This window comes from Somniosus microcephalus, chromosome 29 (genome assembly GCF_052327205.1).
Source record: "Somniosus microcephalus isolate GS21.2 chromosome 29, FLI_Smic_1.0, whole genome shotgun sequence".
Taxonomy (NCBI): domain Eukaryota; kingdom Metazoa; phylum Chordata; class Chondrichthyes; order Squaliformes; family Somniosidae; genus Somniosus; species Somniosus microcephalus.
In genome coordinates, this window is record NC_141015.1 from 10524918 (window position 1) to 10547826 (window position 22909).

The 22909-nt window shown below is 46.4% G+C and overlaps 1 protein-coding gene across 1 annotated transcript in view; it reads right to left on the reverse strand.

Moving 5' to 3' along the window:
- The window catches only part of LOC147098468 (annexin A7-like), an 89381-nt gene that overhangs the window by 19236 nt on the left and 47236 nt on the right, over nucleotides 1-22909 (reverse strand). The window contains exons 6-8 of the mRNA XM_085970160.1: nucleotides 21015-21138; nucleotides 14095-14189; nucleotides 11614-11727 (exon numbers count right to left, since the gene is read on the reverse strand). Of these exons, the coding sequence (XP_085826286.1) occupies nucleotides 11614-11727; nucleotides 14095-14189; nucleotides 21015-21138 (333 nt within the window). The remainder of the gene's footprint in view (nucleotides 1-11613; nucleotides 11728-14094; nucleotides 14190-21014; nucleotides 21139-22909) is intronic.

Sequence of the window (22909 nt, forward strand, 5' to 3'; positions counted from 1 at the left end):
TCTACACTGTCCCATCAAACACTCCCAGGGCAGGTACAGCACGGGTTAGATACAGAGTAAAGCTCCCTCTACACTGTCCCATCAAACACTCCCAGGGCAGGTACAGCACGGGTTAGATACAGAGTAAAGCTCCCTCTACACTGTCCCATCAAACACTCCCAGGGCAGGTACAGCACGGGTTAGATACAGAGTAAAGCTCCCTCTACACTGTCCCCATCAAACACTCCCAGGGCAGGTACAGCACAGGTTAGATACAGAGTAAAGTGCCCTCTACACTGTCCCATCAAACACTCATAGGGTGTGTTCTTTAAAAGGAAAAAACAATAAAAAGGTTAAATTAAAGCCAGCACTTGGTCTCTCTAATCTTCCGCCCACTAACATTTTCAAGCCACCACCCAGTGCAGCTGTGGCAACGCAGTGAATGAGCTCAGCCTGGGCGTGGACACAGACAGGGTTTCAAACACTGAGGTTTCTCACACTCTCCATTTAAAATGTTTAGTGTCTCATATCTGTCGCAGGATCTGGACCTTTAAACAACAATGCATCTGGTTTCTTTACCAGAATTCAGTTTAAAGTCTGAGTTGCAGACAAAAGCCCAAGTGTCATTTTCAACACTGAGCCAGAGAGCTTTAAAAAAGGAAGATAAAATTCCTCCTCAGTTTCCTGTTACAACAGAGCTAGCCGCAGGGGGAATACATGGGAGGGGTGATGTGCCAGGCAGTGGGGGAGAGGCCCAATCAGCTCCCTTGTCTTAAATATGATTTCGATTGTGTATAAATTATTTTTCACATGCTGAAGATTTGTTTAATTATTTTGGACGAATGGGAAAAAACGTCACAGCTTTTCCACCTCCCCAACCCCCTCTTGCGAGCCTGGACAGAAAGTGCTGGCAAACACTTCGACTGTAGAATGCATCACTGATAAGCTCAATGCTGTCCTAACAACTTCCACATGCATGCATTTTCCAGCTGGGGGCATTGGATAGTGATTCGCAGCGAGACCCCAGCTGATTTTTCCCCTCCCCAGCTCCGAGGTACTGAGGCCAATTGGGGCACCTTTAATGTCCCCCGGATCAGCGATCTTGGTTAAGGCCATGGACTGAACCCAGGGTCAATGTTGTTTCTGTCACAAGATCAGAGGGCGGCCATTCAGCCCACCTTAGGTCACCCAGCCAGAAGTGCGTTAACATCCCTCTACTGCAGCATTCCTTAAATGATTCCAGGGTTTTTGCTTCCACCGGGAGTTCATTTCATACGCTGATCATTCTTTATGTGAAGAACCTCCGGATTTGTCTTAAATTTACCAGCAACTAGTCTCAACCGAGGGGTCTCTGTCCTTCTCCCACAGTTTAATTTTAAATTATTTACCGTGCCTATATCTAAAAAGCCCGAGTCTCTCCAATCTTCCCTCATCTCTTAGCCCTGTGACTCTGGCAATCAGCATTGTGGCTCTTCTCTGCTCAGCCTCCAGCATTTGAACCTCTCCCTCGTGTCTCAGGTGACCAGAACTGGACCCAGTGCCGAGGTGTTCTCTGACCAGAGCCCTGTACAGTTTGTCATGACAATAAAAGTTGATTTGATTTGATTTGATTTGAGGAGATAGGCTTTGTTGGTTGCTGCTCTACGTTGGTTGGACATGTCGAGTGTTAATTCCTAGGAATGTCACACCAGCATTCGCAGAGCACATGCGTTGTTTTCTTCAGGTACGCTGTACTTTACATTTGCCTGGATTCAGTTCCACCTCCCATTGTTCTGCCCACTCAACTCATTCTGTAACTTCCGAGCTGTCCCCCTCCGATTCCACAGCCCTTCCTAGTCTGCAATCTGACTAATTTGTATCGAGTTTCTGGGTCAAAGTCATTGACATAAATTTGGTCCCAATGCTGATCCTTGGGGCACCTCATTCAGTACCCCCCCACCCCCCCACCCCTCATCACTCCTCTAACAACTGGCCATTTTCTACCCTTCAGCGAATTCCTTATCCATTCCCAAGATTTACCTTGAATCCCCACAGCCTGGAGGTTTACAAATTGCCTTTATCAAATGCCTTTTGGAAATCCAGGTACAATACATCATAGGGCTTTCTGTATTCCATTTAAGAACACAAGAATTCGGAGCAGGAGTCGGCTATACGGCCCCTTGAGCCTGCTCCGCCATTCAATAAGATCATGGCGGATCTTCAACCTCAACTCCACTTTCCTGCCCGATCCCCACATCCCTCAATTCCCCTAGAGTCCAACAATCTATCGATCTCAGCCTTGAATATACTCAACGACTGAGCCTCCACAGCCCTCTGGGGTAGAGAATTCCAAAGATTCACCGCCCTCCGAGTGAAGAAATTCCCCCGAGTTCTGGTCTCTCCAAGCCAGGGAAAACAACCTCTCAGCATCTACCCTGTCAATCCCCCTCAGAATCTCATATGTTTCAATGAGAATCTTATATGTTGGGTGTCGAACTTCCCAGAAGTCAAAGTTTGTGACTTCTGGGGGAGCCGAGGAGTTGGGTAGAGTATTCAATAGGGCAAATTGCACGTGGGCAGTGGGAGGGATGGGCTTCATGGTGAAAACCGTTCCCTTGTCCCGTGCTCTACATTATCAATTCAAGAATCATTTAGGGGCACTGCAATTGCCAAGGGCAACGTAGCCCAACCCTGCCAGTCTCAGCGAGAACAGAGACAATTCAAAGCCTCAGACTACTGCTCACGGTCAGCCCACGATTCACCACCCACTGAAATCCCCGGATCACTGAGAGGCCCCCCTCTATCGAACAGAGCGAGGCCGCCATCGCTTCTGCGGAGCCCACTTTACTGTGGTGGGATCACAGATGATGCCTAGGATGGAACAGAGGGAAGCAACAGGCAAATCCCGGATAGACTCGAGCACAGTCGCCAACCCTCTCTCCCTTCGAGTGTAGAATCCCCACTGGGAGCATGGAATTAACCTTAGTAACTTTAGATTATACATACAGGATAATAAAGGAGACTAAAACATGGGCCTTTCGCGCTATTCTGCCGCTTTTCCACATCTGAGCACATCTTCCTCTCCTTTAACATAGAAACATAGAAGATAGGAGCAGGAATAGGCCATTCTGTCCCTCGAGCCTGCTCCGCCTTTTAATGAGATCATGGCTGATCATCCAAATTCAGTACCCAGTCCCTGCCTTCTCCCCATATCCCTTGATCCTTTTAGCCTTAAGAAATATATCTAACTCCTTCTTGAATATATTTAATGAATTGGCCTCTACTGCCTTTTGTAGTAGAGAATTCCACAGGTTCACCACTCTCTGGGTGAAGAAATTCCTCCTCATTTCAGTCCTAAATGGCTTACCCCTTATCTTTAGACTGTGACCCCTGGCTCTGGACTCCCCCGCCATCGGGAACATCCTTCCTGCATCTCGTCTGTCTAGTCCTGTTAGAATTTTATAAGTTTCAATGAGATCCCCTCTCATTCTTCTAAACTCCAGCAAATATAAGCCCAATCGACCCAATCTCTCCTCATACATCATTCCTGCCATCCCAGGCATCAGTCTGGTGAATCTTCGCTGCACTCCCTCCATGGCAAGAACATCCTTCCTCAGATAAGGCGATCAAAACTGCACACAATACTCAAGGTGTGGTCTCACCAAGGCCCTGTACAACTGCAGCAAGTCATCCTTGTTCCTGTACTCAAATCCTCTCGCTACGAAGGCCAACATACCATTTGCCTTCTTAACCGCCTGCTGCACCTGCATGCTTACCTTCAGCGACTGGTGCACAAGGACACCCAGGTCTCGTTGCACTTCCCCTTCTCCCAATCTATTGCCGTTCAGATAATAATCTGCCTTCATGTTTTTGCCACTAAAGTGGATAACCTCGCATTTACCACATTATACTGCATCTGCCATATCACCCAACCTGTCCAAATCATACTGCAGTTTCTCGGCATCCTCCTCACAGCACACACGCCCACCCAGCTTTGTGTCATCTGCAAACTTGGAGATATTACATCTAGTTCCTTCGTCTAGATCATTAATATATATTGTGAATAGCTGGAGTCCTAGCACCGATCCCTGTGGTACCCCACTAGTCACTGCCTGCCACTTCCTTAAGTACCCTGGGATGTAGATTATCAGGCCCTGGGGATTTATCGGCCTTCAATGCTGTCAATTTCCCGAACACCATTTCCCTACAAATACTGATTTCATTCAATTCCTTCCTCTCATTAGACCCTATGTTCCCCGACATCTCTGGAAGGTTATTTGTGTCCTCCTTTGTGCAGACAGAACCAAAGTATGTATTTAATTGGTCAGCCATTTCTTTGTTCCCCATTATAAATTCCCCTGATTCTGACTGCAAGGGACCTACGCTTGACTTCACCAATCTTTTTCTCTTCACATATCTATAGAAGTTTTTATAGTCAGTTTTTATGTTCCCTGCAAGCTTACTCTCAATCTATTTTCCCCCTCTTAAATAATCCCTTTGTCCTCCTTTGCTGAATCCTAAACTACTCCCAATCCTCAGGTTTATTGCTTTCTCTGGCCAATTTATATGTCCTCTCCTTGGATCTTACGCTATCCCTAATTTCCATTGTTAGCCACGGTTGAGTCACCTTTTTTGTTTTATTTTTATGCCAAACAGGGATGAACAAATTCTGTAGTTCATCCATGCGATCTTTAAATGTTTGCCATTGCCTATTCACCATCAACCCTTTAAGTAACATTCCCCAATCCATCCTAACTAACTCGCACCTCATACCATCGTAGTTTCCTTTATTTAAATTCAGTACCCAAGTCTCTGAATCAACTACTTCACTCTCCATTTTAATGAAGAATTCTATCATATTATGATCGCTCCTCCCAAAGGGGCCTCACACAACAAGATTGCTAATTGAGACAAAGAAGTCCATAAGCTTCTCACACTTGGCATTGAAAAGAGACAGCACATCTCCAGCAATGTTTTCTCCTCCTGTTCTGGACATTATGGACCGTTTTATATGCAGATAGCACCCTCTGGTGGTGGTTATGCGTTAGCAGTGTTTGTGTGGGAGGGGGAGTCATTTGACCTTTCTTCCTGTGAGGTCATTTGACCTTTCTACCTTTCTTCCTGTGACACCCAGGAAGTAGAATCCCAGGAAGTGGAATTCCAGGAAGAACCTGACTTGAGTAATGGAGAATTCCATGAGGGGTTCCATCCTCAATCCAATGTAATCTGAGCTCATATGTTAGGCCAGACGCAGAATCTGTGAGTATCTTTGTCTGTTTGCATGACAGCAACTTTGTCAGTGTAATATTTTGATAACACTATGTTTATAAAAGGTTAATATTTAATAGTTAGAGGTTAGTCATACAATTAGTCTATTCTACTGTTGTAAATATGTTTATATCTTATGTAATATCGAATGTATAGTACTCAGTTTATGTACAAAACATACTTTGTCTTTGTTTACAGTTTCACAAATTTGTTCAAGTAAAGCTTCAAACAGCAAACGGCTTCACGAGGAATTATTTTGAATAAGTGTTTAACTTGCTGGATAACTAGATAGGAGCACGTCTAGTACACCTCCCACCAGTTAGCGCCAGAGTGCACGGAAGTCCCATCCGTGGCCTCTTCCAGTGCCTAGTTCATATGCTGCCCCTCACAGCCATTACCTGTAGGCAGGGGATCAGGCTCCAAGTGTATACTGATGACACAGAACACTTCCTCTTACCTCTGTTGTCAGTCTGTCCATCTGACGTCAAACTGTGGATGATCACAACTTTCTTCAATGGGTCTTTGGGAAAACCAAAGCCAAGTGCGTTCGACTCCTGCCAAAAACTCGGAATCGGACGGATCAGGTGCAATTATTTCATATGGAAAGTGATGAGTGGTTGGAATGTTCTGATCAGATGGACTGAAATGTTTTTTTCTGGTCCCACAAGTTCCTGTTACTTGCCTCCAACTCCCATCCCCCTCCCCAGCTGCTGACTCAGGTTGAACCAGTGTTTAACCTCAGCGTTCTATTCAGCGGAGCTGAATTGCAAACACCACATCCTATTGATCGTCAAGACCACATTTCCACCACAATATCGCTCACCTCCATGGCTTTCAAACACCATGTATTGATTACATGTAGACTGCACTTTTCCAACGATCTTCTCAACTGCCGCCAGAGCTCCATCCTCCCAACTCACCCATCCGAACTCCGGACCCATCCCCCCTAAATCCCGACCCACCCACTCCCTGCCTCAACTCCCGACCCAGGCCCCCCTCCCCCCACAACTCAGGCGTCCGCACTATGCCCTGATCGTCGATCACACTGTTCTCACTGACCTCTATGGGCTCCTTTCTTCAGCACATCAATATCAAAATCCTCACCTTCAATTACAGATCCCTCTCTGTCCTCGGCCCACCCGTGTCTATAACCTCCTCTACCCCCTCCGCCTTGGATTGCACCCTGCTCTTCCTACTGTGCATTCTCTGCTCTACCTTCAGTCATCTTGTCCCCATACTTTGGAACTACAACCCCTCCCCACCACTACAAAAAAGTTTCCTTAAAACATACTTGAATTTTTTGAGGAGGCAACAAGGAGGGTAGATGAGGGTAGTGCATTTGATGTAGTTTATATGGACTTTAGCAAGGCTTTTGATAAGGTTCCACATGGCAGACTGGTCACGAAGTTAAAAGCCCATGGGATCCAGGGCAAAGTGTCAAGTTGGATTCAAAACTGGTTCGGAGACAGGAAGCAGAGGGTAATGGTTGATGGGTGTTTGTGACTGGAAGGCTGTTTCCAGTGGGGTTCCGCAGGGCTCAGTAGTAGGTCCCTTGCTTTTTGTGGTATATATCAATGATCTAGACTTGAATATAGGGGGTATGATTAAGAAGCTTGCAGATGATACTAAAATCGGCTGTGTGGTTGATAGTGAAGAAGGAAGCTGTAGACTGCAGGAAGATATCAATAAATTGGTCAGGTGGGCAGAACAGTGGCAAATGGAATTCAATCCGGAGAAGTGTGAGGTAATGCATTTGGGGAGGGCTAACAAGGAAAGGGAATACACATTAAATGGTAGGACACTGAGTAGTGTAGAGGAACAAGGGGACCTTGGAGTGCATGTCCACAGATCCCTGAAGGTAGCAGGCCAGGTAGATAAGGTGGTTAAGGCAGCATACGGAATGCTTGCCTTTATTAGCCGTGGCATAGAGTACAAGAGCAGGGGGATTATGCTTCAACTGTATAAAACACTAGTTAAGCCTCAGCTAGAGTACTGTGTGCAGTTCTGGTCACCACATTACAGGACAGAAGGCGATCAAAATTATCCAGAATGCAAGTTGTGCGGACATTAAGTTTCTGGGCTTGATTTCTTAGGGTCACATCCAGGTATCTTTTGCTAACAGAACCCTTTCATAATATGAAGGGAATCAATTGCTCACTTTGCCCAAGGGGTTAAATATCCCCTGAGAGGGGGAAGGAATTCAGTTAAAAATTGGGAAGTCAGATGAAAATTTGGAGTGACATATTTTTTACCCAACGGACAATGGTGATACCAGGGAGGTGAGTGAAGCAACTAATATAAATAGATTCAAAAGGCATGTTAAAGAGAGGATGGATTGCAGGCTATGAGGAGAGAATACTGGGGCTGATTAGTGAAAGAGAAATGGATTTACTAATTAATTCGTATTTAGTTCAGACATGAATAATGAGGTGCCAGTAAGCAGAATAATCAAAATTTTGCTTGGGACAGACATTTTCACGGTGTATTTCCTCAAATATACTGATACACATCACCGAACGCTGATACAGTCGACAGTACATCACCGAACGCTGATATAGTCGACAGTACATCACCGAACGCGGATAGTCGACAGTACATCACCGAGCGCTGATACAGTCGACAGTACATCACCGAACGCTGATACAGTCGACAGCACATCACCGAACGCTGATACAGTCGACAGCACATCACCGAACACCGATACAGTCGACAGTACATCACCGAACACTGATATAGTCGACAGTACATCACTGAACACTGATATAGTCGACAGTACATCACCGAACACTGATATTGTCAACAGTACGTTGCTTAAAAAGTGAGGACTGGGCACTTAATATTCAAGGGTACAAGGTGTTCAGAAAAGATAGGGAAGGAAAAAAGGGAGGTGGGGTGGCAGTGCTGATTAAGGAAGACATTGCAGTGTTGGAAAGGGAGGATGTTCTTGAGGGGAACAGGATAGAATTCATTTGGTTAGAGTTGAGGAGCAAAAAAGGGTATGATCACACTATTGCGGGTATTCTATAGGCCTCCAAATAGCGAGGGGGAGGTAGAGGAACAAATCTGCAGGGAAATCGCAGAGATATGCAAGAGCTATAGAGTGGCGATATTGGGGGACTTTAATTACCCAAATATCGATTGGGATAATGCTAGGGTAAAGGGAAAGGAGGGAGGGAAGAATTTCTGAAATGTGTTCAGGAGAATTTCCTTGACCAATATGTTCTTGGCCCAACTAGGAAGGAGGCATTGCTGGATCTGGTGCTGGGGAATGAGGTGGGCCAGGTCGACCAAGTGTCTGTGGGAGAACACTTGGGTACGAGTGATCATCGTATCACGTACGTCAGCCATAGCTCAGTTGGTAGCACACTCGCCTCTGAGTCAGAAGGTCGTGGGTTCAAATCCCACTCCAAGGACTTGAGCACATAAAGCTAGGCTGACACTCCAGTGCAGTGCTGAGGGAGTGCTGCATTGTCGGAGGTGCCATCCTTCGGATGAGACGTAAAAGATCCCATGGCACTATTTCGAAGAGCAGGGGAGTTCTCCCCGGTGTCCTGGGGCCAATATTTACCTCTCAATCAACATCACTAAAAGAGATGATCTGGTCATTATCACATTGCTGTTTGTGGGAGCTTGCTCTGCGCAAACTGGCTGCTGCGGTTCCACATCACAACAGTGACTACACTCCGAAAGTACTTCATTGGCAATAAAGCGCTTTGAGAAGTCCAGTGGTTGTGAAAGGCGCTATATAAATGTAAGTCTTATTTTTATTATTTATAAGATTTAAATTAGCAATGGAGAGGAGCAAGGAACAATCTAGAGTGGAACTTCTAAACTGGAATAGGGCTAACCTCAATGGGATGCGAAAGGATCTAGCCAGGGTAAAATGGAACCAAAGACTGACAGGAAAAACTGCAATGGAACAATGGGTGATCTTTAAGGAGGAGGCCCCAAGTACAGGCTAGGTACATTCCAACAAGAGGGAAGGGCAAGGGAACCAAAGCAAGGGCTCCTTGGATGACGAGGGAGATAGAGATGATGAAGAAACAAAAAGAGGGTGTATGATGCATGTCAGCTGAATTCTTCAAGGGAGAACCAGACAAATACACTAAGTTGAGAGGGGAAGTGAAGATGAAAATCAGATTGGCAGAGAGAATATGAGAGTAGAATGGCAGTTAACATAAAAAGAAACCCAAAAATCTTCTACTGGCATGTAAACAGTAAGCGGGTTGTAAGAGGCGGGGTGGGGCCTATTAGAGACAAAGAAGGTGTTATATGCTTAGAGGCGCAGGGCAAGGCTCGAATACTCAATCAGTACTTTATCAGTGTTTACTAAGGAGGTGGATGCTGACAAAATATCGGTAGCAGTGGAAAAGGTAGAAGCAATGGAAGGGGTGACAATTGATAGACAGGATGTACGAGAAAGGCTCGGTATGCTTAGAGTGGATAAGTCGCCTGGTCCAGATGACTTGCATCCCAGGTTGCAAAGGGAATTGGGGGAGGAGATAATGGAAGGGCTTGCTAAATCTTCCCTAGATGCGGGGGAGGTGCCCGAGAATTGGAAGGTGCCAAATGTGACACCATTGTTCAAGAAAGGGTGTAAGGACAATCCTAGTAACTGCAGGCTGCAGTTTAAACTGCAGTTTAACATCAGTGGTGGGTAAAGTTTTAGAAACAATAATCAAGGAAAAAATTAACGGGCACTTGGAGAGGTTTAAGTTAATTAAAGAGAGTCAACACTTTGTAAAAAGCAGATCATGTTCGACTAATCTAATTGAATTTTTTGATGAAGTAACAGAGAGGATTGATGAAGGGAATGCAATGGATGTTGTCCACATGGATTTTCGGAAGGCATTTGACAAAGTACCACATAGAAGGCTGGTTAGCAAAATTGAGGTTCATGGAAAAGGTTGGTCAGTGGCAACTTGGATAAGGAATTGGCTTAAGGACAGAAAACAGCAAGTTGTAGTAAATGGCTGTTTTTCAGACTGGAGGATGCTGGGGCCACTGCTTAAATGACCTGGATATTAGAATACAGAGTAGAATTTCTAAATTTGCCGATGACACCAAACTTGGGGGTGTGGCAAACAGTGATGATGATATCAATCGACTGCAACAGGACATAGAAAGACTGGCAAAATGGGCAGACAAGTGGCAGATGGAATTTAATAGAGAAGTGTGAGGTGATGCATTTTGGCAGAAGGAACAGGGAGAGGCAATATACACTTAATGGCACAGTTTTAGAGTGTGCAGGGACAGAGGGACCTGGGAGTTAATGTGCATAGGTCCCTGAAGGTGGCAGGACATATTGAGAGAGTGGTTAACAAAGCATATGGGATCTTGGGCTTCATAAATAGAGGTATTGAGTACAAAAGTAGAGAAGTTATGCTGAACCTTTATAAAGCGCTGGTCAGGCCACAACTGGAGTATTGCATCCAGTTCTGGTCACCACACTTTAGGAAGGATGTGAAGGCCATTGAGAGGGTGCAGAGGAGATTTACCAGAATGGTTCCGGGGATGGGGGATCTTAGCTACAGGAAACTCTATTATCCGGCACCGACAGGACCGGCGTGGTGCCGGTTTATCAAAAAGTCCGGATTACAGAGAGGTATAGTTAAAAGGTACGAGAGCTCCGTACACAGCAACAAATCCAGGCTTCCCTGTTGCTTAGCAACATGTGCAGGAACTCCAGCCACAGACCAAGCATCCCTGATGCTCAGCAACAAGCACAAACCCCGGTTACACAGCCACAGATCCAGGAACTGCCACTAATAGGAAGTACAACTTACCTGAACCTACTCCTGAATTTTGCCGGTTAACAGAGATTTTCAGTTATTTAGGTACCAGTAAATCGAGAGTTTCCTGTACAAGGACAGGTTGGAGAAGCTGGATTTGTTTTCATTAGAGCAAAGGAGGTTGCGGGGTGATTTGATCGAGGAGTACAAGATTATGATGGGTTTGGATAGGCTAGACGGAGAAAGGCTGTTCCCACTAGTTGATGGTACAAGGACTAGGGGACACAGATTTAAGGTTTTGGGCAAGAGATACAGGGGAGACGTAGGGAAAACTTTTTTACACAGCGAGTGTTGAGGGCCTGGAACTCGCTGCCGACGGAAGTGGTGGAAGCGGAGACACTCAATGTTTTCAAGGGGAGACTGGATAGGCACTTGAGGGAAATAAACTTGCAGGGCTACGGGGATAGAGCGGGGGAATGGGACTGACTGGATTGCTCTACAGAGGGCCGGCATGGTCTCGATGGGCCGAATGGCCTCCTTCTGTGCTGTTACGATTCAATGACATCACCAATCGCTTATAATAGTCGACAGTACATCACCGAACGCTGCTAATAGCCGACAGTACTTTACCGAACGCTGATATAGTCGACAGTACCTCCATCGCTTTCCTCAGACTCCAAGCATCATAGTATGTGGTGGGCTTGAAGAGGGCAAGAATGATTTCCTCCATGTTTCCACTGAGTTCCGATTTCAGGTCTTTGATCAAATCCTTTAACAAACAAGTTCACAGAGAGCTGTCCGTCAGTACCAAGATAATGCCAGCACGGATCCCAGACTCAGTTAGCTTTAAACAAAATACAACCAGCTCCCCATGGCTTCAGATGTTGTTCTGAAAGTCACCATTTCAATTTGACACAATAATCAGTTTCAGCCTTGGCTCTGTGCTAACACTGTCACCTGAGTCAGGAGGTTGTGGGTTCAAGCTCCACTTGGAACACACATTCTAGTCCGACACTCCACTGAGGGAGTGCGGCACTGGCCGATGTTAAACTAATGCTCAGTTTGCCTGTGTGCAAGATCCCAGGGCACTAGTCAAAGATGTGCAGAGCGTTCCCTAGTGTCCTGGCCAACATTCCTCCCTCAACCAACACCACCAAAAACAGATTAACCGATCTTTCTTCTCATTGCCGTTTGTGGGATCTAACTGTGTCTTTATGGATGCAGGGAGGATGTTTCCCCTGGCTGGGGGGTCTAGAACGAGGGGTCACAGTCTCAGGATACGAGGTAGGACAGTTAGGACTGAGGTGAGGAGACATTTCTTCACTCAGAGGGTGGTGAACCCGTGGAATTCTCTACCACAGAAGGCTGTGGAGGTCAAGTCACTGAATATATTTAAGAAGGAGATAGATTTCTAGACACAAAAGGCATCAAGGGGTATGGGGAGAGAGCAGGAATATGGTACTGATAGAGGATCAGCCATGATCACAGTGAACGGCAGAGCAGGTTCGAAGGGCCGAATGGCCGACTCCTGCTCCTATTTTTCTATGTTCTATGTTTCTAACAAAAGTCATTTCAGTTCCAAGCAATTCATTGTTTGTGAAGCATTTTGAGATCTTTCCAACAGTGCAATGTCCCATTATAGAACTGTAGGCCAACTCCCCCAAAGGCTCATACAAAAGCATACTGTATTCGCTGCTCACGATGCGGTCTCCTCTACATTGGGGCGGCTTAAACGCAGGTTAGGTGACCGCTTTGTGGAACACCTCCGTTCAGTCCGTAAGCGTGGCCCCGAGTTTCCGGTCACCTGTCACTTTAATTCTCCGCTCAACTCCCACTCTGACCTCTGCCACTTACACTGTTCCAATGAAGCTCACTGTAAGCTCGAGGAACAGCACCTCATCTTTTGATTAGACACTTTACAGCCTTCTGGAGTCAACATCAAGTTCAACAATTACAGAGAATAACCTCGGCCCCTATTGTTTCACATGGCAGCTATTGATGATTCTGCAATTCCCATTTACACCTCTTCTAGAGCCATCTTTTATTTCTTTACTTGTCCCATTACCATCCCCTTTTGCTTTGTACCATCATAACTTTTGTCATTTTTAATCACTCCTGCCTTCCACCCCATCCTAGACCTTTCAATTTGTTCTTTTCTCCCCTCACCCCTTTCCCTGCCTCCTGCTTAAAATCTGTTACATCTCTAACTTTTTCCAGTTCTGATGAAAGGTCATCGACCTGAAACTTTAACGCTGATTCTCTCTCCACAGATGCTGCCTGACCTGCTGAGCATTTCCAGCATTTTCTGTTTCTATCCCCCAAAGGTTCTGTGGGTAGGGCACTGCCCAATATAGTACAAGATCAGACACACCTTAAGGTTCGAGGTTTGACACGGTCGGTGTGGAGTTAGAGCACAGCCAGAGCACCGGGTAAGCCCTACATTGGGCCTCATTCCCCCAGGGAAGCAAATAACCAGGTCTCCTGCTACTGGTTGCCATTTGGTGACCTTGCCAAGTCTGGTGTGCAGACATCAATGGGACAGGAGCAAGATCAGCAATGATGCCCCCTCATAGAAAGAAAGCAATGACTTGCATTTATTTTCCTAGCACCTTACACATCCACAGGATCGCACAAAGCGCCTAACAGCCAATGAAATATTTGTCAAGTGTGGTCACTGTTGCTTTGTTGGGAAATGGCCTGTCAAAACTGTTCAGTGTTATAGTGAAGAATGACCATTTGGACGAGACTGAAGGGCACCTGCAATTGGTGGAACTGTACCCAAGTGAGATTGGCCACACTGTACACCAATGAGAGTCAATGCCTGTGGGACTGTACCCCAGTGAGAATCGGTGTCTGTGGAACTGTAACCCAGTGAGAGTCAGTGTCTGTGGAACTGTACCCCAGTGCGAGTCAGTGTCTGTGGAACTGTACCCCAGTGAGAGTCAGCGTCTGTGGAACTGTACCCCAGTGAGAGTCAGCGTCTGTGGAACTGTACCCCAGTGAGAGTCGGTGTCTGTGGAACTGTATCCCAGTGAGTCAGTGCCTGTGGAACTGTACCCCAGTGAGAGTCAGGGAAGACACTGGTCCAAAAAACAGAATGTGCAAGCAACTACCATTTAGTAAACTGCAAACTCACCTTGCCATAGAGGGTCTTGAAAGCCAACTTGATCTTCTGTCTCTGGTCATTGGAGCGGTTGGAGACGACGTCAATTATTGCTTGCTCATTAGTCCCTGTGCAAAAGAGAAGTTTCCGCACTGTGTTATATATATTCAGTGACACCAAAATAACTGTATTTAGATATCAACTGGCAACAGATGGCCTATAACCTAATGCAACCTCGAATCACAGAATGTTCGAGCATAGAAACAGGTCATTTGGGCCATCAAGGTTGTCAGTGCTTTCCTTCATTATCCACCCAGTCTAATCTCACTCTCCTGCTCACTCCCCATAATATCCCACCCAGTCTAATCTCACTCTCCTGCTCACTCCCCATACCCTTTAATATCGCACCCAGTCTAATCTCTCTCCCGCTCACTCCCCGTACCCATTAATAGCCCACCCAATTGATCCCACTCATTCCACGTCCCTTTAAGATCTCCACCAAATCTAATCCCACTCTCCTAATCACCATACCCTTTAATATTCCTCTTTTTCAAGCAACTATCTATTTCCCTTTTACAAGCATTTATTGACTCTGCTTCCACAATGGTTTCAACTCCACATTCTAACCACCCCCTGTATAAAGACATTTTCTCTAACCTCCTAGTGGTCACAGTCTCAGAATGAGGGGCCGGCCATTTACAGCTGAGATGAGAAGAAATTTCTAAACTCAAAAGGTTGCAAATCTTTGGAATTCTCTACCCCAGAGGGCTGTGGAGGCTCAGTCATTGAGTATATTCAGGACAGAGATCGACAGATTTTTGGATATTAAGGGAATCAAGCGATATGGGGATCGGGCGGGAAAGTGGAGTTGAGGTCGAAGCTCAGCCATGATCTCATTGAATGGTGGAGCAGGCTCCCCTTTAACACCGAAATTATCTTAAATTTGTGCCCTTTCATTACTGTCGCACCAACCAAGGCAATAATCCATCAGTATTTACCTTGTTATAACCTATGCAGTCTTAAAGAACACCATCAGGTCACTCCTTAACCTTCTCCACTCCAGTTAAAAAAAAAGTACTAACTTCTCAAGTCTCTCTTCATAACTGTAACTCCCTCCTTCCTGGTAGCATCCTAGTCAATCTATGCTGCACCTTTTCCACTGCTTTGATATCCTCCCTGTAATAAGGTGCCCAAAACTATACACAATACTCCAACTCTGGTAGCCTATGGCGCTGGACGATCAACCCGGAGGTCATGAATTCAAATCCCGCCACAGCAAGTTGTGAAACTGAATTCCATAAATGGGCTGGCACCAGAAAAGACAATGAAACCTCCTAGTTTTGTCATAAACGGAATGCGGTAATTACAGAGGAGTTTCCCTGCTGTCTGCCACAGGGAAAGTCATCGCAAGAATCCTCCTCAATCGCCTTCTCCCAGTGGCCGAAGAGCTCCTCCCAGAGTCGCAATGCGGATTCCGCCCACAAAGGGGCGCAACGGACATGATCTTCACCGCACGTCAATTACAAGAGAAATGCAGGGAACAGCACCAACCGCTGTACATGACCTTATTTGATCTCAGAAAGGCCTTCGACACTGTCAACTTTGAGGGATTATGGAGTGTCCTCAAAAAGTTGTCACCATCCTCCGCCTGCTTCACGAGGACATGCAAGCCGTGATCCTGACCAAGGGTTCCGCCACAGACCCAATTCACGTATGAACTGGGGTCAAGCAAGGCTGCGTCATCGCACCAATGCCCTTCTCGATCTTCCTTGCTGCAATGCTCCATCTCACCCTCAGTGAGCTCCCCACAGGAGTGGAGCTCATTTACAGAACAAACGGGAAACTGTTCAACCTCCATCGCCTCCAGTCCAGATCCAAGGTCGTCTCATCCTCTGTCGTCGAATTACAGTATGCAGACGACGCTTGCATCTGCACTCACTCGGAGGTCGAACTCCAAACCATCGTCAACACCTTCACCGAAGTGTACGAGAGCATGGGCCTTACACTAAACATCCGTAAGACAAAGGTCCTCTAACAACCTGCCGCCGCCACACAGTACTGCCCCCCGATTATCAAAACCCACGACAAGGCCTTGGACAACGTGGACCATTTTCGATACCTCTGAAGCCCGTCAACAAGGGCAGACATCGACAACGAAGTGTGCCAGTGCAGCCTTCGGTCGCCTGAGGAAGAGTGTGTTTGAAGACCAGGACCTCAAACCCGGCACTAAGCTCATGGTCTACAGAGCAGCAGTGATACCTGCCCTGCTGTATGCCTCAGAGACATGGACCATGTACAGCAGGCACCTCAAAGCACTGGAAAGGTACCACCAACTCTGCCTCCGTAAGATCCTGCAAATCCATTGGCAGGATAGGCGCACCAACATCAGTGCTCTTGCTCAGGCCAACATCCACAGCATCGAAGCTTTGACCACGCTCAATCAGCTCCGATGGACTGGCCACATCGTCCGCATGCCCGATACAAGACTCCCAAAACAAGCGCTCTACTCGGAGCTCCGGCACGGCAAGAGCACCCCAGGTGGGCAGAGGAAACGCTTCAAGGACACCCTCAAAGCCTCCTTGAAAAAGTGCAACATCCCCACCGACACCTGGGAATCCCTGGCCTAAGACCGCACAAAGTGGAGAAGCATCCAGGAAGGCGCCGAACACCTCGAGTTTCTTCGCCGGGAGCAAGCAGGCAGGCAGCGCAAGGAGCACACGTCAACCCAAGCACCCCACCCACCCACCCCTTCAACCACCATCTTCCCCACCTGTGACAGAGACTGTAGGTCCCACATTGGACTCATCAGTCACCTGCGAACTCATTTTTAATGTGGAAGCAAGTCATCCTCAGTTCCGAGGGACTGCCTAAGAAGAGGAGAAAAGGAACTAATTAATGTCCTTCAGAGAAGGGAACCTATGCCCCCTACCCGGTCTGGCTCCAGTTCACTCAAGGTCCTTGGGGCAATTAGGGATGGCAATAAATACTGCTTCATCAGTACCACCCATGTCACCAAGAACAAGTAAAAGTAACTGTGGCCCACTGAACACTTGTACAAGTGTTCAGCATTACTCCTAAATAGAAAACCAAGGACTTTGTATCTACGCACCAAGGGCTCACTGCTCCTCGAATCCATTTAAGGTGCATTTCCTTTCTCTATTCTTACTTCTAAAATCTTACACTTCCAAAGTGTTTCACTTCACATATTCCTGCACTGAACTGCATCTGCCGTCTGTAACCCATCCGGCTTTTCCCTGCAGTCTTTCACAATCCTCAGAATTTGCCATACCCCAACATTTGACATCAGCAAATTTTGATCGACTTCCCTCGATTCCTGAATCCGGATCATTTATTGTACCACAAATAACAGCGGCCCCCAACTCGCCATAGCTTTACAAACTAAGAAGCTTCCCTTTACCTGACCCTTGGCCTTCTGGCTTCCAACCGTCTCTCTGTCCAGATGGTCACATGTCCTTAATTCCATGTGCCATTACCTTTACCATAAGCCTCTGATGTGGTACTTCACCAATTTTTTTGAAAATCTATACAAAACACACTCATTGCCTCTCCTTTAACTATCCTCTCTACAATTTCTTCAAAGAATTCCTTCAGGTTAATCAAACATGACCTGCCTTTTAAACATTTGTGCTGGCTGAACCTGATGAGCCTTTGCCCCCCGAGTGCTGGGTAATTGCATCTTGGTAAACTACCAGAGTCTGTCGAACAACAGCTGAATTAAGATTAACTGCCCTATAATTTCCTACTTTATCCTCATCCTTTTTTTGGAAGGAGGAAGTCAGATTTCCCACCCTCCAGTCCTCTGGCACAATTTTCTGTTCTACAGAATCTTGGCAACTTAGTTAGGCACTCTGCTATTTCTTCCCTGGTTTCCCCCAGGGACTTGGATGGAATCCACCAGGTCCTGGTGACTTGTCCACCTTAAGCTGGAGTAGCTTCTTTAGAACCATTTCTCATTGGATACTAATCATCACAAACCGCTCTACACCTACTGGTGTTTCTGCATCTCTGCTGTGAAGACTGGGGCAAAGTCTTTATTTAATATTTGACCACCTCCTACTCACCACTACGATCCTGCTGCCATCTTTGTGCCCCCTACCCCTATCCTCTACTTCTAATTTTGCCTTTTTATTGCCCTTTATGTATTTTACCAGTTTATTCTCATACTCTTAGCCTTTCTATTTTCCCATTTTGTAGTTTCCTACAGTCCCGCGGATTTGCCCAGGTTTTTTTTTATTTTTTATAATCTTCTCTGTAAGCACCAAACACTGTGTGGAGTTTGCACATTCTCCCTGTGTTTCCTCCGGGTGCTCCGGTTTCCTCCCACAGTCCAAAGATGTGCGGGTTAAATTGATTTGGCTGTGATAAATTGACCCTTAGTGTTAGGGGATTAAATACGTGGGGTTACGGGGATAGGGTGGGATATGTGTCGGTGCAGGCTCGATGGGCCGAAATGGCCTCTATCTGCACTGTGGGGATTCTGTGATTGTGATTGTGACTTCCTTTATTGGTTTCAAATTTGCTCTAAGCTCCCTGTTCATCTCTGGAAGCCCAGACGTCAATACACTCCCCATTTTCCTTTCTGGAATGAACTGTGTTTCTACCCTTTCCACCTCCTGTTTAAATATTTGCCAATGTTGATCTGTGGTTCCACTTAACAATTTTTCCCTTCCATTTAATGTGGGTATGGTCCCTTTTTATCTCACTATAATTTGCTTTTTGCGTTTCTGTTCTGGTGCAGAACGAATTCACAGAATCACAGAAACCCCAGAGTGCAGATAGAGGCCATTTCGGCCCATCGAGCCTGCATCGACACATATCCCACCCGATCCCCGTAACCCCTACACCAACGCATATCCCACCCTATCCCTGTAACCCCACGTATTTAATCTCCCTAACACTAAGGGTCAATTTATTATATTGTATATTATATTGTAATATTACATTGTATTACAATATATATTACATAATATTACAATATATTATATTATAATCTCGGTTGACAAATGCCCGCATCTTTTAAGTCACCTATTTGCTCTGGGATCTCCAATGGGATTCGGTTTGGACCACTTCTCTATTTAAATCGTTATGCTCTAGTGCCATGACATTGTCTCGGATTAATCCCACTGCCCCGCCTCCTTTTCCTAACCCTCCTGAAAGTTTTATAAATGTAATGTTTAACTATCAATGCTGACCCAGCTGCAGACACATTTCACTTATTGCTATATCATGGTTCTATTTTAATCACTGACTCTACTGCACTCATTTTATTCCTTCTTGTTTAATCTCTTTCAGCCTTGAAGCCTCATTATTCCCCCATCACCTAATACTTACTATCCTTCCCAAGTTGGATACGTTACTCTCCTGTTTTATCCCTCCTCCTGTCCATTTAACCCCTCCTCTACTTCCTCCCTGCGAGAATATTGATCCCAGTTCTGTTCAGATGCAGCGCATTCCTGCCCCAGAACTGGTGCCAGCTGAACCGCTTGAAAAGAGAAGACTAAGAGGAGATCTGATCGGCGTCTTATAAAGTGCCGCTAGACAACACTGATGACGATAGCTACCATCACTTTGCTGAGGATTGGGAGTCGGCTGATGGGGCGGTAATTGGATATGTCCTGACTTTTGTGGACAGAACCTACCATGGCAATTTTCCATATTGTCAGGTAGATGCCAGCGTGGTAGCTGTACTGACACGGCTAGTTCTGGAGCACAGGTCTGTAGCACTACAGCCGGGATGTTGTCGGGGCCCATAGCCTTTGCAGCGATCCATACTGGTGTCTAGGCTTGATATTTCACTGTAAATCCCCCCCCCCCCCGGACAGAAGATATGGACAATTCCTCCCCCTTCCCAATAACTGGGCTCCTGCTGCCACGATCACCTTAAAAAATGGCCTGCTAGCACCCCATTTACAACAGTCGAGAGCGCCCCCCACTCTCAACCAGCTGGCCTCATTCTAAAGGCACCAAATGGCCCAGTTGGCTCAGTGGATAGATGCACCACCTCGTATGGCATTGATCCATGAAGGCCAGGAAGATCCCAGCTTCGATCCATGGTTACAGTTCAATCACCGCAATTGGCCTCAGTGCTCCTGGGTTAAGTTGGGGTGGAGGGGGAGGACATCAACCACAGTTCCCGCTTCTGATCACTATCTAGTGGCCCCTGCGGGGAAGTGTCTGTGGGGCGACGTCAGATGGGGTCAGGATTGAACAGACCAGAATTGAGGGGCTGCAACTATCAGAAAAGGTTGAGCAGGCTGGGGCTCTTTTCTCTGGAAAGGGAAGACTAAGAGGAGACCTGATGGCGGTCTTTCAAATGACAAAGGGTGTATGTGGAGACACTGTTTCCACTTGTGGGCGAGTCCAGAACAAGGGGGGAATGAATAGAAGATAGTCACTAACAGATCAAATAAAGAATTTAGGAGAAAGTTCTTTACACAGAGAGTGGCGAGAATGTGGAACTCGTTGCCGCACGGAGTGGGTGAAGTAGAGAGCACTGAAAGAAAAGACCAGCATTTATATAGCGTCTTTCACGACCACCGGACGTCTCAAAGTGCTTTACAGCCAATTGAAGGGAAGGCTTGATGCATACATGAAGGAGAGAGAATAGAGGGAAACTGGAGCAGGGTGGAAAGAGGCAATTAAGAGTGGGAGTTATTTTGTGTGAAGTATAAACACCGGCATGGACCAGTTGCGCCCAATGTCCTGTTTCTGCGCTGTAGATTCGGTGACTCGAGGCTCACACAAAGAATGGCTTCTAGGGATTGGCGGGTAAAACTCATTGTACACAAGATTCTTACACCCTATGCACAGAGGGAGGGGCTATGCGTGTGGGAAGGGACCCTTGTGCTCTTGGCCACGAATGCCGCTGTAGGAAATCTTTTCTCGTCGCACCCCATGGTTTATGCCATTTTTCTCAATGCTGTGGAACTTACCAGCTCCTTTCATGGCTTGCCGTATAATTTCAGCATCATTCTGCGAGTTAAAGTTGGCAACAGGTTTGATAGTGCCCTGTGTCGCACCTCCAATTGACAGGCCTCCGATGTTCGGCATTGAAGGCTGCAGCCAAGGAGGGAAGAGAAAGGAATAACAAGTTAACACTTATATTTGTCAGTAACTTATCAGTTATCTGCTAAAATCATCTACCACAATCATAACCAAACCAACAGCCACAAACTACGTAACAGGCATCTTATTATTATGCTTTATGTTTTTACTCCAGATATTTTTCCGGGTTCAGCATTTCCAACCATCCCCATCAGTGAGCCCTTGTGCCTTATGACCTGGAGTGCACCTTTACCTGTCCAATATCTAGGCAATTTGTAGTTGGCCCTGGGATCAAACACAAAACCCTCCTTCCTGTATTTTTGCTCCTGGTTAGATCAGTGTCAGCTGTGGCTCAGTTGGGAGCGCACTCGCCTCGGAGTCAGAAGGTTGTGGGTTCAAGTCCCACTCCAGGGACTTGCGCACATAAATCTAGGCTGACACTCCAGTGCTGAGGGAGTACTGCACTGTCAGAGGTGCAGTCTTTCGGATGAGACGTTTGCCCTCTCGGGCGGATGTAAAAGATCCCATGGCACTATTTCAAAGAAGAGCAGGGTGTCCCTGGTGTCCTGGCCAATATTTCTCCCTCAGCCAACATAACAAAAATAGATTATCTGGTCATTATCACATTGTTGTTTGTGGGAGCTTGCTGTGTGCAAATTGGCTGCCGCGTTTCCCACAACAGTGGCTCCACTTCAAAAGTACTTCATTGGCTGTAAAGCGCTTTGAGGCGTCTGGTGGTTGTGAAAGGTGCTATATAAATGCAAGTCTTTCTCTCTTTAGATCGCATGACTCCCCATTAACTTCGGAATATGAAACAACCATCGTATCAAAGCAGGATTATAAACTGCCATATTAACCTGTGACACACTGTAGACTTGGTGGTTACTGGCTTAACTAACCCTCCTTGGAAGATAGAAAGTAACAATCGTGCCTGCTGCATGAAGCCCTCGATGTGATCTGGAACAGGCTCAAGGTGTCTCACTTGACCTTAGGTGGCAGTTCGTTGCTGGCCAGCCACATTCTCGCTCACCTATCTACCTTACCTCTGTCCAATAGCTTCAGATGGTCCACTCAGCTAAACAAGACAGACCAAGATAGACAGGACAATCCCTCTGTACTTACAACATTGGCTCAGGGACAAAAAGCAGAGAGTAGTGGTGAATGGCTGTTTCTCAGACTGGAGGGGAGTACACAGTGGTATCCCCCGGGGGTCGGTGTTGGGGCCACTGCTCTTTTTGATATATAGTAATGACCTAGATTTGGGTATACGGGGCATAATTTCAAAGTTTGGAGAAGATAAACTCGGAAATGTAGTAAACGGTGAAGGGGATAATAACAGACTTCAGGGGGACAGACAGACTGCTGAAATTTAAGGGGAGAGAGGTTAAGCAGAGATTTAAGAGGGGTGCTCAAAACCATGAAGGGTTTTGATAAAGTAAAGAGGAGGGCCGGTAACCGGACGACACATGTTTAAGGTAATTGGCAAAAGAACCAGAGGCAACATGTAAAATGTTTTTACGCAGCGAGTCGTTACGATCTGCCCGAAAGGGCGGTGGAAACAGATTCAATAATAACTTTCAAAAGGGAATTGGATAAATACTTGGAGGAGAAATGCAGGGCTGTGGGGAAAAGAGCAGGGAGAGTGGGATTAATTGTAGAGCTCTTTCAAAGAGCCGGCACAGGCACGATGGGCCGAATGGCCTCCTTCTGTGCTGTATCATTCTATGATTACTGTCCAGGAAATGCTTATTCCCCCAGACACAAAGCACAGGAAATAGGGGCA